This window comes from Mytilus edulis, chromosome 10 (assembly GCF_963676685.1).
Source record: "Mytilus edulis chromosome 10, xbMytEdul2.2, whole genome shotgun sequence".
Taxonomy (NCBI): Eukaryota; Metazoa; Mollusca; class Bivalvia; order Mytilida; family Mytilidae; genus Mytilus; species Mytilus edulis.
Genome location: NC_092353.1, coordinates 48631340 through 48650311, shown reverse-complemented (window position 1 = coordinate 48650311; position 18972 = coordinate 48631340). Strand labels below are relative to the sequence as shown.

Here is an 18972-nt window from a genome sequence, read left to right as displayed (position 1 = left end):
CATTGAGAAGCTTAATAAGCCCTTAACAACACAACATAATTAAAACGTTTAGCTGATTTTACAGAGTTATCTCCCTGTAGTGTTAGGTACCACCTTAAGAGTTCATAATTTTTATTGATATAATAAAAACTACCAACCTAACATGTATCGTTTAAGTTGTATTTCGTCCTATTTCATTATATTATGACACAAAAAATTACATGCATCCTGGACTCATCAAAATCTTTTGGGACTCACCATTTCTAAAAGTGATGAGTCCCAGGACTCACCATGAGAAATTCCTAGTGAGAACCCTGACTTCATTGATGAGTTTATCCCAAAACTCCTGTCTATAGATTGAATGGTCTTAACCAAGCAAACTTCTTAAACTCCACCCAGTCAAGTGAAATAAATCTTGTAATAAATCCAGTGTATTCTCTCAAAAATAAGGACTTTTTTGTAAGCAGATGAGATGTTACATGTTTACTGTACTGGAAAATGTAACTTAAATATTAACATTTATTTTCAGGTTGATATGTCAAACTCCACCCAGTCAAGTGAAATAAATCTAGTAATAAATCCAGTGTATTCTCTCAAAAATAAGGACTTTTTTGTAAGCAGATGAGATGTTAAATGTTTACTGTACTGGAAAATGTAACTTAAATATTAACATTTATTTTCAGGTTGATATGTCAAAAATAAATGTAGACAGCATAAAACCATGGATTGCAAAAAGAGTTACAGAATTATTAGGCATTGAGGATGATGTTGTAGTTGAATTTGTTTACAATCAGCTGGAAGAATCTAGGGTAATTTTTGCATACTGATAATTTCGAAATGGCTTTACTACTTAAACAATTTGTTTTGATTTCATTTGTCTATGTTAGAATTAATAATTGGTAGGTAAGGTAAATGTTCTAATTAGGTGATAAAGCCACAGGGTCTTTGTTTTGTCTGTATTTTTTCTTATTTATACTGTATGCAATATGTAGTTTTTGAAATTTTTCCGTAGTCAGAGTACAATAAGTTTTCATGTTATGTATGTAAATCTTTGTAACATGTTTTTAAGCTCACCTGGCTGAATGCTCTGCTTTCATTTGGCATCCATTGTTGATAAGACTTAACCTTCAACCATTGATAATGTTTTCTTTATTTAACCCTCATTTTATGAAAATTTGACCTTTTGGCTTCTGTGAACAGATCTTGTTTTTGACGGACTGAATTATACGATTACTTTTGACAGAAAAAACATAGACCATTAAGTGATGATATGTAGAGAATTTATTTCATAGTTCATTTAATTTGTTCGTATTTATCTTTTTCCCCTCAACATTTAATATCCACACATCTTAAAGATGTCATATGAACTTCCTTGACATATAGCATAAATTACCTATTAAGTTATTTAAAAAAAATTGAGAAACTGATGTTGTTTTATACCCCACCTACGATAGAAGAGGGGCATTATGTTTTCTGGTCTGTGCGTTCGTTTGTCTGTCCGTCTGTCCCACTTCAGGTTAAAGTTTTTGGTCAAGGTACTTTTTGATGAAGTTTAAGTCCAATCAACTTGAAACTTAGTACACATGTTCCTTATGATATGATCTTTCTAATTCTAATGCCAAATTATAATTTTTATCCCAATTTCACGGTCCACTGAAAATAGAAAATGATAGTGCGAGTGGGGCATTTGTGTACTGGGGACAAATTCTTGTTTTTATTAAATGGGCTCACAAGGAGAATAGTAGAATAGAAAAATAAGTGGTGAGCGACAGTCTTAGTAATCAAATGCTGTTATGAGACTTTTCTGTATGCTTCCTATCTGCTACTTGAATAACTGCATATAGAAAGTTTGTAGAAACATTTAATTAAGGTACAAGATAGTGTTTTATCAGTAATCTAAGATAAGTTTGTAAATTTTTATTCAGTGTTAGTCACCAACAAAGAAAACTGAATCACAATGCAAATATCATTTATGGAAATCTCTTTAATATTCCAAACAAGTTCTTAGTTTCTTGGACAATAGAAAAAATGCAAATTGTAAGTAATTTCTAATATATTTTATTAATACAAGAAAAACTACACTTATTTCTGTAAAAAGATATTCTGGTTAAAAAAGTATTGTTTTTGTTGATTGTCTTTTCATGGAAAGTTTAACTTATATTTTGATGTTTCCTCTCTTAACAATCAGCGATGATCATATAATTACCTCCCTTCAAGTCCAAGAATTAAAGGGCTACGACACATAAATCTTAAGGAGGCAAAGACTGCACGCCGATGGCAAATCGGTTTGTATTGAATAGTTCAAGTTAAGTATACCTATCATTCCAAATTATGTTTGTATTGTAATGTAACAAGTGTTCTACGCGGGAAATCTCGTTGATTGTGCTAAAGAAATTGAGGATAACAATGAATGAGGTTGTTTATAAAGTCGTCAAAATTAACAATTTTTCTTTCCATGTTTCTTGTGTTACATTGTCAAACTATTCATATTGTTATTTCTAATACTTATTTTATTATGATTAAAGGATGTTATCGTGTTGGAAATGAAAGAAAAATGAGTAAAAAAATGGATTTGAGGTAGTCGGAATGATATATGCACGAAAGATGTATACCTTTAAAACATTTATGCCATTTAAACAAAATGTATTCATGGTTAATGTTGTGTGTATCGTTATTTGTGTCTAAGGCAATTTAACAACAATTTGATGACTCATATTGCGCTGTATTGTATTCATTGAACCAAGTTACGATTTACGATTGCATGTAAAAGTTTGAGGTCTTTATAATCTTATTTAACAAATCACTCTACAAGTTCTTCATTTTATTTTTCTATGTTAAGATTTCATGGCATTAAATACGAAAAAGCATGCTTCATTGGTTTTCTTCCCAATTTGTCTCGCTGCAGCATCCAGATCCAAAAGAAATACAGATCAACTTGACTGGTTTCCTGAACCCTAGAAATGCCCGTATATTCTTGGGTGAGCTATGGGAGCTGTTGGCCAGCGCACAGGCTCATGTGAGTGGTATACCTGAACAGTTCATTGAACAAAAGAAAGAAGAAATAAAGAAAAGACAGGTGAGTTTTCAGTTATAAAAGATCATTATTAATTTTGCTTTTCATGCACTCCATATATGTGATTGTTCAGGGTTATTTTGGATTCATAATATTTGTTGGATACCAATTTTTGTGGGTATGAGAAAGCACTAATTTATTGTTCAACGAATTACACATTTTCTAAAGGAATGAATGCAGACCAAAACCAGGAAATTAAATATCAACGAATATGCAAGTTTTCCTCAAACCACGAAAATTGGTACCCACGAAAAATAAATGAATCCAGAGTATATGGACTCTACTGTATATTTAAATTGTCTAGTTTAAAACCTGAAAGTAAAACTACTTTATAGATTGTATCTATGCAGTCTTTTACAATTGGTGCTGTTAATATCATATTCAAGAAAGTTAAGAGAAATATAAAGTTTTGTAGATTTTGTAAAGAGGCAATGTCTGTGTGTATTGTAATTTATATTCAGTGAAAGCTTAACTATTTTATACATTGAAAAAAGTGCAATGATTCTCTTTCAGTACATTAATTTTGAAAATTACATTTTTAACCACAGATAGAGCAAGAAAGAATCCAGGCTAATCTGAAAAAGCATGAAGAACAGATCAGAGAACAATTAAGTAGAGAAAGGAAGGAACAAGAAAGGAGAGATAGAGGCTCCCCAAGGTAAGAAAAAGCATAATGTCACAGTTTTAAATTACTTTTGCTTAAGGGTTAGTTGAACAGGGTGAATGCTAGTAAATAAAGGAGATAACTTTCTTTGATTTAAGACTGTTTCTCAACTGTTGCCATCCTTAACAGAGATTGACAGCTGAAAATCTGACTATATGTACTTCCCTGACATATAGCATAGATTTCTTATTTAAGTTGTATCAAAAGAATAAATCTGGTGAGCGACAGTCTCATGCACTCCAAAGATGTAATGAGGGTTTCCTTTATGCTTCCTGTCTGCTTCCTATCTGTATCTAAGAAGTTGTTGAAAAAGTTTGAACTATTAAAGTGGGAGTAGGGGAAGACAGGGGTCATGTGTGTTCTATTCAAATTTATTAAAGAATGTTTTCAATGTTTGTTAGCAAGTGGGTTAGCCTTCCTTTATCCAAGGCGAGTGTTAACATCATGAGGTATTTTGCTCAGCAAAAATACTTATAATATAATTTTACTCCAAATGGTATTTTAGTTTATGCTTGTTTTCAATGATAAGTGTTGAAATAAAGTTGAAAAATTTCTTTTTGGTGGTTTTGATAAGATCGCAATACCTTTTAATTTATGTTTATGTTCAAACAGAAGGTCAAGAAGTAGATCAAGAGAAAGAAGACGAGACAGAAGGAGTAGATCAAAAGAGAGAAAAAGAAGTAGATCTAAAGACAAAGATTCAGCCAAGGATAAAGCCAAGTCTGATGATGAGCAGATTGACGAGGAAGGTGAAAAACCTAAAGACACCAATAAAGAAGAATCAGATGTGAAAGAAAAAGAAAATGGCACCGATGTGGAAGCTGGGGATACAGAGAAAAAAGAAGAAAAGTCTGGTTCACAGTCACCAGAAAAAAAGGAAGATGATAAAGATGAGAAAGAGTAGGTTTTTATACAACCGCAAACAAATTTTGGGGTCGTATATTGGTATCATGTCATATTCGTCCGTAGCCATTTTGTTTCCAGACAATAACTTTAGCTTTAGTGTATTAATCTCTGTGAAGTTTTACCAACAGTTTAAATATCACAAAATGAAGGTCTGGATTGTTCTAGGGGGTTATGGTCCCAACCGTTTAGGAATTTGGGGCCAAAAAGGGGCCCAAAACAAGTATTTTCTAGTTGAGGACAACAACTTGTTTATAAGTATTTTGATTGTTTTGAAATTATACCATTTGATTGCTTTGATATTATACCATCGCATATTATGCAAAGATTCACCTATTATAACTGCAGCAATTCATTAGTGCAATGGTACTTTTGCAAATGTTGATAAGTTGTGCAATTTTTATGATAACTTATTTTGTGCTGATTTATATTTCAGAAGGAATTCTCTATCTAAAATAAATTTGATTTTGATATTACAAAAAATATATGACATTTATGATTGGGGAAAAAAGATTAATTTGACTGTTTTATCTGAAATATGGTTTAAGAAGATTATTCAAACATTTTTTTTCAATATACAAATTCGTCTCTTCTTATACCATTATTACATGCTAAATATTTGTTGTTACAGTTAAAAGTGTTATGTATGATTGTAGAGAGAGTGATGAAAAGAAAAATGAAAAAGATGAGGAAGATGAAAAGAAAACAGATGACAAAAGGAAAAGGTCAAGATCTAGGTCACCAAGCCATGATCGACAAAGGAGAAGTAGATCTAGATCAGATTATCGTAGGAGACGACGGTCAAGGTCAGGGTAAGCAAAATTTTTCATGGAATCTTTCTTTTCTTAGATTAAGTGAAATCTTTACATTTTATGGGTGTGAAAAAGCCAGTCTCTCAAAGTGACATTGTTTCTTTATACATTGCTTCTTTCAAATTACTGAAGTTTTCAGGTCCATTTTATAATGCTATATAATTTTAATATGGTGGATCTGGTTAAAAAAAAATAATTAAAAATTATGAAATTATCACCATGAGAACAATGTATGTTATCACTAATATAGCTCACATTTATGTTTTATAGGTCAAGAAAAAGATCCTATGCAAGGAGATCCAGGTCAAGAGAAAGATATAAAATACCATCAAGGAGAGGTGATCCAAGACGGAGATCAAGGTCACCAAGATATAGGCGATCAAGAAGTCCTAAAAGATCTAAGAGAGAACAGTCACCACCAAATCGTAGACCTAAGAGGTATTTAGACACCCTAAATAATAGGCAGGCAGAAAACTTGATTTGAAGTGGTATGCATCTATCATAATTAAAAGGGGAAAGAACATCACACAGAAAGCTAGATAAGGGTGACAACATGTGTGCTCTTCTGGCACCCTCTCGATAAAAAAAAAGTTGGAAGCGAGTCATTTATGTGCACGCTTTAACTTATGAAAACTGTAACAGCACAGCAAACAAGGTTAAGAATATTCATCATTTGATAATGATGTAAATATATGATCAGATCATATGTTTTCGTATGTCATATGAATTTGTATTGTGCATGCTTTTTCAATGGAAATTGTGATGTCACAATGAATTCTAAATAGAACGAAAACCCTTATGATGATAAATTATGGAACGCCAACACTGTCTTATTATGCCCATTTTTAATTATATGTTGTGCATTTACCTTTATATGATGTGCATTTACCTTTATATGATGTGCATTTACCTTTATAGGATGTGCACTTGTCATCATATGATGTGCAAACATACTTATATGATACGCATATATACTTATATGATGTGCAAATATACTTATATGATGTGCAAATGTACTTATATGATTTGTAAACATTCTTATGTGATGTGAAAATATACTTATATTATGTTGAAAGATCCTTATATGATGAGCAAATATACTTATATTATGTTGAAAGATCCTTATATGATGTGCAAATATACTTATATTATGTTGAAAGATCCTTATATGATGTGCAAATATACTTATATGCTGTGCAAATATACTTATATGCTGTGCAAATATACTTATATAATGTGTACATATCATTATATGATGTGCAGTTTCCCTTATATTACGTGCAAACATCTTTATATGATGTGGTTGTGTCATTATATTATGTGCTTGTAATCTTATATTATGTGGTTAGGTTTACTTCATTATATGATGTCGAAACGTCATTATATGATGTGCTTTCATCGTCGTTATGGTCAATGAACATGATTACGATTAGAATGATTACTGTCTACGTCATAACTGATTCCGATCTGCTTCTGCGGAGTAACCGTTACTACTAATTAGGATCAAATATGTTGCTACCGTTTGGAAAATGGTTGAGACTTGAGATAAACCTTGTCATGTTAGTACCTCGTTTTAAGATGCAAAAAAATCACATCTGATATTGTTGGAAAATTGTAAAAATATATATGAATTGCAAAGTTTTGTTTAAATCGCAAATCTTTAATAATAAACATACGGAGTCTACAATACGGTTAAGGTTATTGAATTGAATAAATAATTCTTTTATGTCATGCTATATGATCGTTTTAACGAGGGAAGGCATTATATTTGTCAATTTCGGTATACCTAACGTTAGCAATTTTTCTATAAGAAGATAATACACGAAGTTAGTATTTTCATTTATGTAAATATTGCCATTCTAATCATGTTAGCTGTTCGAGTTTCTTATCATATATTCTCAAGATAGACACAAACAATTGGGAATAAATCGGACTCTGATAGAGTAATGGCTCATATAAGGAACCGGTCATTTGTATCCAAAAAAAAGAGGGGATAGGAAAAGCGGCATTCAATTTTATATAGTTATAAATTTGCCGCGGTATAATGTTATGGCGAATTCTTCGTCAACCGTAGGCATCAATCTTTACGCCTCGTTTCGCTCATCTGAATTGCTAAAACCTGAAAATTTAGTTTCAGCAATTTCTTCTAGCAGAGAATTTTTCATCTGATGCTATTATTGAATGAAGGTGTGGTAAATATTAATGAAACCACAAACGGCAAATCCAAACTAATATAAAAAAAGAAGATGTGGTATGATTGCCAATGAGACAACTATCCACAAAGACCAAAATGACACTAACATTAACAACTATAGGTCACCGTACGGCCTTCAACAATGAGCAAAGCCCATACCGCATAGTCAGCTATAAAAGGGCCCGATAAGAAAATGTAAAACAATTCAAACGAGAAAACTAACGGCCTTATTTATGTAAAAAAAATGAACGAAAAACAAATATGTAACACAAAAACAAACGACAACCACTGAATTACAGGCTTCTGACTTGGGACAGGCACATACATAAATAATGTGGCGGGGTTAAACATGTTAGCGGGATCCAAACCCTCCCCCTAACCTGGGACAGTGGTATAACAGTGCAACATAAGAATAAATTACAAATGTAGTTCCCCGAAGTCGCAAACAATTTTCATACTTCAGTACTTTGATTATATATGTTCTTGTCTATACCTTGCAAGAAAAGGTTTCTCTATTATTAGTTATCAAGATAATAGCCAATAAAACAACAAAACTCTGAAAAGCCAAAACAACCCAAAAAGTACCTTTACTATAGAGTTTATTCAGACACATTGCACTATTTTTATTTTTTTTTTAAATCTATTATGTTTCCAGGATAAACGCTAAATATTAAAAGCCGCTGCCGTAAATCTTCACTTTGAAAAATTCAAAACACCACTCTCTATATGTAAGAGAACAACAGGTCTCAGTAAAAAATAAATGAATGCAGTGTTTTAAGTTCATTTAGACACCAGATTAAAAACGCTCAATTCTCTGGTTTTGTTGGATTGATACACACCTTCAAAAATGAAGGCTGAAATGTCATTGGCTGATGTAATATATACAAGGACAGAAAATAAAATGACGTGTTGTCAGATACTTGTATCCAAAGCTGAAACAGATGATCTGTACATTATATATTAATAAATAAATGTGTTAGACACCGAATCTAGTTTGGGGGAAGGAGCACGTGTATTTCCTTTTTCGAAATTAAAAAAAAACAACAAAAAACATGTTTTTTTTTTTTTTTAAGTTTCATCATTGTTTTATTTTTTCATCATTTTAAATAGAAACAAACTATTTCGCTTCCCTTCTGAAATAGATAAAATCTCTTTCAAGAAATTTAGAATCCAACATTTACAAAACAACTTGCCCCCCCCCCCCCCCCCCCCTCACATAAAAATATCAATGGTCGGTAAGTTAGCCCTGTTTAATTGAGTCTAGAGGTGAATACTAGTATATGAGCGGCTTCCCACGAAACCTTTTATATTGCGGGTTACTGCATGTCTAGTGATGGTACTTTCGTCGTAGCATGTTCGCCTTGAGTGAGAGAGGTTGTGGGTTCGAACCCCGTCGGGTCAAAACCAAAGACTTTAAAATTCTTATTTACATGCTGCTTCCCAGCTAATTATATAAGCACGCGGGATTAAGGATTAAGAGCAAAAGCTGGTCGGCTCGGAATCAGAAAAATGTGTCCGGGTAAGGTGATATACATGTCTTCCTTCGGAATGCTACCTTTTGAACTAGCATGTTAAAAAATCCGGCTCAGGGTGTCGGTCTAGTACAACACAGGGTTAATATTCAAACCACATTAACATGTTCTTGTACGAATATGCATATATCAATTTGCTGCTGGACCTCAAGAATCCACCCATAATCATCTATAGTTGACACTGTGAAATATATGCACAAAAACATGATAAAAAGCTGCACGTTAATGTAATACACCGAGTTCAGGTTCATTCCATATCTCCTTTAATCCATTTCGGGTGAAAGTGATGGGCGCTCGGTGGTCGAGTGGTTACATTGTCATTTCGTGGCCTTTTATAGCTGAATAAGAATAAGAATAAGAATAAGAATATTTTATTATTCCAATCAAGGGCCCTTGATGGGCAGCATAACATGTACACATAGAACAATACATCATGATTTGTAACAGAAAAACATTTTTATGCGGTATGGGCTTTGATCATTGTTGTAGGCCGTACGGTGACCTGTACTTGTTAATTTCTGTGTCAATTTGACCTCTTGTGGAGAGTTGTCTCTTAAGCAGTCATACCACATCTTCTTTTTTATAAGTAGTCGAACTGCTGTATCACTAGCATGTCAACACTTAGGTGTGCGATTTTAAATCCCACACGTGGCAGGTAAGCTCGATTCCAATCTTAATTGACCAGAATTGTATGTTTTCCAAACGAAGGTCAGGGGGTCTCTCCGGGCACTTCTGATTTCTCCACCAATATAAACTCACCGCCACGAAATAGCATGAAAGTGTTGAAAGTGGCACTAAATAACAGTCATGACTCAATCAATCATCCATACTGGTATACTTATGGCCTCTAAATCTATATAATAGCAATGTCAATGTATGACATCAGTATACAGAGATAAAAATAATAACTATTTACAGTATATACAAAACAAGAGAGAGAGGTTTCAAAATTACTAAGCCAGCTGAAGGACAAACGCACGTGTTTATATATTTGTTTTATAAACAAACAAGCTGAAGTTGACATTTTACAGAAATCTTATACATCCTTCCTGTTTTCAAGTTTTCGTACATGGCTTAAAGCCTTATCGGATAAATGTTTTTTGTCATATTGAAATTTCCCGTTTTAGTAACAACAATTCCCAAATAGTTATATTGTTTTATCATCTCAATGTTAGTATCATTGTAAGAAAATCGGAGATTTTTTGGCTTCCGTCCAAAAAAAAAACCTCACCAAGACTGAATTTTGACAACTTTCCTTTCGAGTTCCAAGCCTTACAATAATCATGGAAAGCATTGAGTTGAGCCTGCAGGTCCTGTGCTGTTTCAGCCAACAACACCGTGTCATCTGCAAACAATATAACAAAACACTTAAGATATATTTCTAATTTTCTTTCCAGATCTTCTGGTATAGTTCTGTTAAGTCATGTAATATTTCTAGTCACTAAGAAATTATTTTAGTCAATCAAAAGTAAATAAAATAGGAAAGGTGATAAGTTTTCTCCTTGTCGAACACCATTGTCACAAGCAAGCAAAGTATTCCGAATTATAATTACTATCGTGTATCATCGGTACAGCGGATATAGCTTTGTAGGTACTTCGAAGCATGAAAAACTATATACCGTACATTCATTTAACTATGCACCGTACAGAAGGATTCATGTGGTCAGCTATACACAACGCTTCTTGTCGGAATAAAATATCGAAAAATAACATATGTACAAAATATTTTAATGCCAATTATTGAAACAGCTATACTTATTACGCACAAACAGTGGCCTTCTATCAGAAAAAGAGTTGCAATGAATATAGAATCATATCGGATGAGACGAGCGCCAACTTTTTTGACAAGTATTTGCACATGTTTTTAGTAAGGATTCTTGTTTTGGGCAAATAGTGAGACTTCTCTAATCACCAACCTAAGACCAAATCATTTCTTAAAACAACAAATATGTTTAGATTGAAGTACACAATGATATAATGTAAACAAAACAAAGATTTTCGTACCGTGTCAGAAGAAAAATCGATCATGACCCCTTGGTTAGTATCTATATCCGCTGTACCGATGATACAAGGAGACGCCAGCGAGTGGGCAAGTGTTGAAACAAAGAGTGATGACACAGTAATAAGGTGGACACAGTAATGACAAAGTTAATGCTTTTTATTCTATTTTTTTTAAAGAGACGAAAAAGAGGAACAAAATGCAAAAGACGGGCGTCACCCCATTCATCTCGGTTGGAAAATAAAAATATTAAATACCCTAAATTGGAAAAAGTGTGGCAGAGTGTGATTTTCAGTGGTTTTTTCCCCCTTTTAACTCAATAACTATATCGTCTACGTAAAATCCGTTGCCATTACCGAAAAGGATCAAAATAAGTACCACAAAGGTAAAATCCGATCTAATCGGACAAAAAATTAATTCTAAAACACTTCATCAGGAATCAACCTCTTATATCTCAGAAATCGTTGACGTTACTCCAAATCTGTTGACATACTAGTACTAATGTTTCAGAATTTTATTAGCAATTAAAAAAATCTCCATTAAAATAAGTTGAAAATAAACAATCTGTATATGCCAATATGTGCTCATTGTTGAAGACCGTATGGTGACCTATAGTTATTAGTTTCTGTGTAATTTGGTCTGTTGTGGAGAGTTGTCTCATTAGCAAAGATACCACTTTTTCATTTTTTATAATTTCCCACATACATGACATAGCCATTTCGCATTTTGTGGGCACTACGTCGACTAAGCTTGCAGTCTTCGAAATTGGGTATTTTCTCACATAATTGGCGTTTTCTGTGGAAAAAAGATTGGTTCAAAGACAAATTAAAAGTCCTATCACACATATTTCCGATTTAGTATGGTTTTAGAGGAGTTGCGGCTCAATGAAATCGGTCTACTCCTTTAGTAGCATAGATTATATGATATACTAGATGTAATATCATTGTACATATTCAATACTACATTATACATCTTACCCTTTACAGATTAATATTATTCAACAACATTTAATAAAACAAACCATCTCGCCATAGTATGCATCAGTAGATAATTTTAAAGCTTTTGTTATGAAATAATTTTGAAACAGACTGTGATTTCAATGGTGTCTTTTGCAATGAATAGAAATAAGCAGATGTGGTATGAGAGCCACTGAGACAACTCTCCATCCAAGTCATTATTTGTAAGAGGAAACACTTATAGGTCATAGAACGACCTTCAACACGGAGCCTATGCTTAAACCGAATAGCAAGTTATAAAAGGCTCTTATTTGTTATCATTTTCTCCACAGCCAGAGATTTCTTCAACTAGCTCCTGTATTAACTGATTTTAATTTTCAACCGAAATGTTTGAAACGTTAATTTTGTTAATTTTCTTTGTCTCATTTTCCCTTTAAATTGCACTTTCGCTAGCGATAGACACATATTTGAGCCGGGTTAATAGTTTACAGAAGCAGATCGGAATCAGTTATGACGTAGACAGTAATCATTCTAATCGTAATCATGTTCATTGACCATAACGACGATGAAAGCACATCATATAATGACGTTTCGACATCATATAATGAAGTAAACATAACCACATAATATAAGATTACAAGCACATAATATAATGACACAACCACATCATATAAAGATGTTTGCACGTAATATAAGGGAAACTGCACATCATATAAGGATATGTACACACCATATAAGGATCTTTGCACATCATATTAGTATATTTGCACATCATATAAGGATCTTTGCACATAATATAAGTACATTTGCACATCATGTAATAATGTTTGCACATCATATAAGAATATTTGCACATCATATAAGTTTATTTGCACATCATATGAGTATATATGCACATCATATAAGTATGTTTGCACATACTATAATGATGTTTGCACATCATATAAGGATATTTGCACATCATATAAGGATATTTGCACATCATATAAAGGTGTTTGCACATCATATAATGACAAGTGCACATCATATAAAGGTAAAAGCACAGCATATAAAGGTAAATGCACATCATATAAAGGTAAATGCACATCATATAAAGGTAAATGCACATCATATAATGAAAATGGTCATAACAAGACAGTGTTGGCGTTCCATAATAAATAGTTAAAATATCAAAACATGATCTTCAATACTTCTTCTAATAATATTATTTAGCAAATGGCAGATAAAACACATTTTCTATGGAAAAGTTACATGTAAGAAGATGTGGAATGAGTGCCAATGAGACAACTCTCCATTCAAGTCACAATATGTAAAAAGTGAACAATTATAGGTCAAAGTACTGCCTTCAACACAGAGCCTTGGCTCACAGAAAACAGCAAGCTATAAAGGGCCACAAAATGACTAGTTTAAAACAATTAAAATAGGAAAACCAATGGTCTAATCTACATAAAGAAACAAGAAAAGAGAAACACTTATAAACTACATAAACAAACGGCAACCACTGACCGACCAATATATTTTTTTAGAAATAGTAATTAAATTTTTACATTATCTCTTTTATAGCTCTTCGAGTAGTGGATCAGATAGTTCTGATTCAGATGATAGCAATGCAGATAAAAGACCTGTGGTAAGAATTTCTGTTAAACAATATTTTAAATATCAAGTTAGATAAAAATTGTACTAAAATAATCTTGAAATAGTAGAAGTGCAAATGTATGAAAGACCTTTCTCAATTTTTGAAATCTGTTTAGTTTGTGCACATTTCAGTTGAAAAAAGTAAAGCATATGTTTTAACATGCTTTTTAGCATGTCATGTCTTATCATGACATGATTTTCTGATTTTGAAAGTTAACAATTTTGTTAAAATTTATAAACAAATTTTCAGTGAAAGTTTTGATTTATGATTTTTTCCCTAGGAGCTTCCAAGTAAGGATTCAAGAATGAAATATGTTTGGAGATTGATTTAATTTTTAATGTTTAAAGAATGATAAAATATACCGGACGCCTTGCTTACACGAGTTGTTTTTGTATCCTTTTCAGACAGAGAATAGTACTCAGGATTCGCCAGAGAAGACGGGTGTCCAGGCTAAGAGAAACTATCGTAAGCATGAGGAAAGTGGCGATTCTGACTCGTCGTCAGGTTCTTCTTCTTCCTCTTCAAGGGGGTCTGTTGGTAAGTTTTACCTATGGATTGCATTTTTCCCCTTAAACAAGTTGAGCAGCACACCTCATTTAAACTGAAGTTTTATAAAAAGTATCTTATTGAGTAGAAATGTTAATATTAAAATAGAAGTCCCTTAATTTGTTCAGTAATACACTGAAAATATGGATATTATTGTAATGTTTTTATTAGTCCGAAAATCATATTAGGATATTGTCACAAAAAACAAAACTTGTATTTTCATTGTAAAATTAAATAGCTTGATAGTATGTTGAAGTTCCGAACATTTTTGAATGACATGATTATTGTTTATTTTTTAGTTGTTACATTTCAAACGGTGTTATTTGAATTTCACAATAAAAAAATGGCTTTTGTCTTTTTTACAGGACGTAAACCACCTCCAAGAAGAGAAAGGCGATCCCCCCCACCTAGATGGGAACCACCAAGATATAACAGATATAATGACAGAGGTGACAGAGGCGACAGAGGGGGAAGATACTTCCCTGATCAAAGACAAAGGTACTATTTGTAATCTTTTTAAAAATTCACCACTTGTTCGTTTTATTATGCCTGTATTGTACACTGAAATCAATATTGAAATATCAATTATTAATGTGCGCTTATATAATTATTTGCTTTGTTAATCACCAATATGCACCATTTTTTTGCAAACCAATGTTTCTTTACAATGTTTACAAAAATGCAATTTCTGTATTTTATAACTTCTACCAATCTAGGCACACCTCCAGAGACTGTTAATTAGTAAATACCAATCTAGGCACACCTCCAGAGACTGTTAATTTGTAAATGTTTTAATTTTCAACTATTAAAGTGAAAACAAATTTAAAAGCATAAATGTATAACGCACACTCCATCATTTTCACTGAAACTAAACATTTATTGCTGTTTAAAATCACAAGTCAATGACCAGCTGAAAGAACCAAAAATCCACAAAAACACATTGACAACTAAACACTGACCAGCCAGTTTAAAATTTCAGAAAAGTTCATCTAAATATATATATACAAAAATTGATATCATCCATTTTATATCAATCAATATCTAAAGATACCACATTTCGAATACTAAAATTAAATCAACAACCACATGAACACATATCTAAAATTAGGATAGAGTGAAGCAATCCACAGCTTTTTAGAAAGCTCAAACTTGTTATGCATATTAACTTGACGCTAGTCATTTGTCAATCATGCATCATCATTGTCAATATCATCAAATTAACTTACATTTGAGGGATAGAATACATGTATTTTAAAGACAAGTTACTATTTTGTTTAGAAAACTTGAGTGTCTAATGAGTTCAATTTCTCATTGTTAAAATTTATTCGAGAAAATAAGCTTTTGATTTAACTTTTCAGGATTGAAATGTCAGTGTTTAAGTTTTTATGTTGAAATTTCTTCCTCAGGAAACAACTTTAAAGTTTCTTTTTATTATCTTTCAGATATTCTGATCCTAGGAGAAGTCCACCACGTCATTACAGTCCTCCACGGTTCAGGAGATCCCCTCCAAGGTATGATTCACATCAAGGTCTCTAGCTCTTTTTGTCATGTTTTCTAGTGTAGATCAGAGTTATACAACAGAAAGCAGAATATCATTCTGTTAGATTAAATCTTATCTCATGTAGAAACTTAAACAAAAATATATATATCTCTATCTCCCCTTCCCTTCACAGAGAAAAAAACCAATAATGCAAGCATTCAACAATTGCTTCTTGAATGTACAGCTAACCTAATACCCAACATTTAAGATGATAAACAATGATGGCTAACTATTGACTGCCTGAAAAGTGGATTTAACTGAATCAACAGAAATGAAATTTCAAAATTTTGTAAACAAATGTTCTTGCAAGCAGTCAGTTCTAAATATTCTTTATCAATTCTGTTATGTCCCAGTCAAAGGCAACAGGGGGATTTAGTGTTACCTTTGACCATCTTTCTGTCGGTCCCATTTTCATTGTATCATTCTAACATAAGTTTGACTCATCCAAATTTTATGAAACTAATTATACACAATGATAAGAACCACCAAACAAGCACACAAGAGTTCAAGTTAGGTTTTTAGGAGTCATTTACTGCTCTAGAGTTTTTAACTTTTTAACTTGGAAAATTTGAAGCTTGTGATAGAGGGATTAGTGTGCTCAGAAACATTCTTGATTCCTGCGAACCTATAAAAAAATGACAATTTTTGTGCTGAAAATATCTTTTCTTTGATGCTTGGGATAATTGAAATAATGATTTGTAGTTTAAATTCAGCTGTTGAAATTTCAGATATATCTCTGTTGTAGTAATCTGAAAAATATTATCAATATCATATCCATACAAATATTGTTATAAAAATGGAAATATTTGCAAATACCTGGTTTCGTATAAATTTGTTTAAAACAATATTTTATTTTTGTAATTTTTTATGCAGAGGAACATTAAGAGTTTTATAAAAAAAATGTTGTTTATTTTAGGAGGATGCGAAGGAGATCAGGGTCTGAATCTCCACCACCCCCCAGGCGAAGAATGTCTCCTCCAGATTTCTATAGGAGGAGGTCTCCAGGAAATTTTGAACGCAGACGTCCTTCAAGGGGTTCTCAATCTCCTCCACCAAGGAGACGTTCCCCACCTCCGCCAGCTAGACGCTTCAGAGAGGAATCTCCTGACTTCAGACCAAGGAGAAAAAGAGATGAAGTTAAACGTCCTTCACCTTCTGATTCTGAAGAAGAACAAGAACCTGAAAAAAATAATAAAGTTCCCAAAAAAATGAACATGTCTGATAGTAAAAAGCAGTCTGAATCAGAATCTGAATCTGACTCTGGTTCTGAAAATGAATCATCAGGCGAAGATTCCCCGGCTGCTAAGGACAGTCGTCCACAACAAAAGAAAGATTCACCACAGAGAAAACCTCAGCCTCCAAGAAGAGGACGTGAATCTTTTGAACAGTCTCCCCCTCCGAAAAGAAATAGACAATCAGAGGATCGGCTGTCACCTCGTAGACCTAAGCGTGATTCTGAATCCTCTTTTGACTCTCGACAGAAACGAGGAAATGACACGAGGCAGAGACAGCATTCAGAATCTTCTCTGGAAAAGTTAGCAGATATAAGAGACTCGAGAGAAAATAAGTTACGTCAAAGAGATAGACGATCACCTCCTCCTCCCTCTCATAGACATAGATCACCATCACCCCGCAATAGAAAACCATCATCTTCACCTGCACAGTCTAGAAAACATAAACATGCCAGCCCTAGTAGTTCATCTGAGGGTTCACAATCACCTCCGCCATCGAAAAAATTGTCCAATGATTCAATACGTCATCCAACGCCACAAAAACGTGGTCGTGGCGATGTCAGTCCAGATTATGTGACTGGTTCTAAACGATCACGATCATCACCTAGTCCTGATAAGAGACAACCTGCTGAAGAGGAATATCATCGAGTTGTGTCTGTAAAACGAAGTCCAGTTCGAGAGAGAGAAAATTCAAAGCCAGATGAAGAAAGGAGAGAAAAGGTCAAAGTGAAGAAAGATGTTTCTCAAAGTGATTCAGAGGTATGATTATTAATAATAAAAAGTAATCATATTAGTTCAGCTGCAAACTAACTTGTTTCCCATAGAAACACTTAAAAAATTCTGTTAAGAGTTTATGGGAATGATCTCTGCTTTACAAGGTGGAACAACTTTTTTTCAGAATTGATAATAGAATCAGGCAAAAATGACTGACATTTCCAACCAGCTTTTAAAAACTCCTGAATCTGTGGTTGCTTCAATAGGTTATAATGCATTTGCAACACAAAAGTTCATATGTGCAAAAGCTTAAAAAAATATTTCTTGAATTTATTAAAAAGTATCCAACAAATTTTTTAGACATGAGTAAAGCTTTGATTTTATTATGTCCTTAATTTGGCAAACTTCTACAGTCAAACAAAAAGAAGAGGAAGTCCTGGAATCTGGACAATAATATTCAACTAATCTGAGTTTTAACTTTAACATCCTAGTTATACGACCGCAAATTTTGAAAAAATTTTCGTCGTATATTGCTATCACGTTGGCGTCGGCATCGTCGTCGTCGTCCGAATACTTTTAGTTTTCGCACTCTAACTTTAGTAAAAGTGAAAAGAAATCTATGAAATTTTAACACAAGGTTTATGACCACAAAAGGAAGGTTGGGATTGATTTTGGGAGTTTTGGTCCCAACATTTTAGGAATTAGGGGCCAAAAAGGGCCTAAATAAGCATTTTCTTGGTTTTCGCACTATAACTTTAGTTTAAGTTAATAGAAACTTATGAAATGTTGACACAAGGTTTATGACCACAAAAGAAAGGTTGGGATTGATTTTGGAAGTTTTGGTTCCAACAGTTTAGGAATTAGGGGCCAAAAAAGGGCCCAAATAAGCATTATTCTTGGTTTTCGCACAATAACTTTAGTATAAGTGAATAGATATCTATAAAATTTCAACACAAGGTGTATGACCATAAAAGGAAGGTTGGTATTGATTTTTGGAGTTTTGGTCCTAACAGTTTAGGAATAAGGGGCCCAAAGGGTCCAAAATTAAACTTTGTTTGATTTCATCAAAAATTAAATAATTGGGGTTCTTTGATATGCTGAATCTAACTGTGTATGTAGATTCTTAATTTTTGGTCCCGTTTTCAAATTGGTCTACATTAAAGTCCAAAGGGTCCAAAATTGAACTTAGTTT

The 18972-nt window shown here is 33.0% G+C and overlaps 1 protein-coding gene across 3 annotated transcripts in view; it reads left to right on the top strand.

The window, feature by feature from the left end:
• The window catches only part of LOC139491370 (serine/arginine repetitive matrix protein 1-like), a 29728-nt gene that overhangs the window by 3988 nt on the left and 6768 nt on the right, over positions 1-18972 (top strand). For 2 of the 3 annotated variants that reach the window (XM_071279009.1, XM_071279008.1), the window contains exons 3-13: positions 663-788; positions 2885-3055; positions 3601-3710; positions 4329-4616; positions 5276-5431; positions 5702-5869; positions 13676-13739; positions 14153-14285; positions 14660-14792; positions 15737-15805; positions 16751-17825. In XM_071279009.1, coding sequence (XP_071135110.1) covers positions 663-788; positions 2885-3055; positions 3601-3710; positions 4329-4616; positions 5276-5431; positions 5702-5869; positions 13676-13739; positions 14153-14285; positions 14660-14792; positions 15737-15805; positions 16751-17825 — 2493 coding nt within the window. Of the gene's footprint in view, positions 1-662; positions 789-1904; positions 2017-2884; positions 3056-3600; positions 3711-4328; positions 4617-5275; positions 5432-5701; positions 5870-13675; positions 13740-14152; positions 14286-14659; positions 14793-15736; positions 15806-16750; positions 17826-18972 lie in introns of all 3 variants that reach the window. The other variant, XM_071279010.1, reaches the window with a different exon arrangement.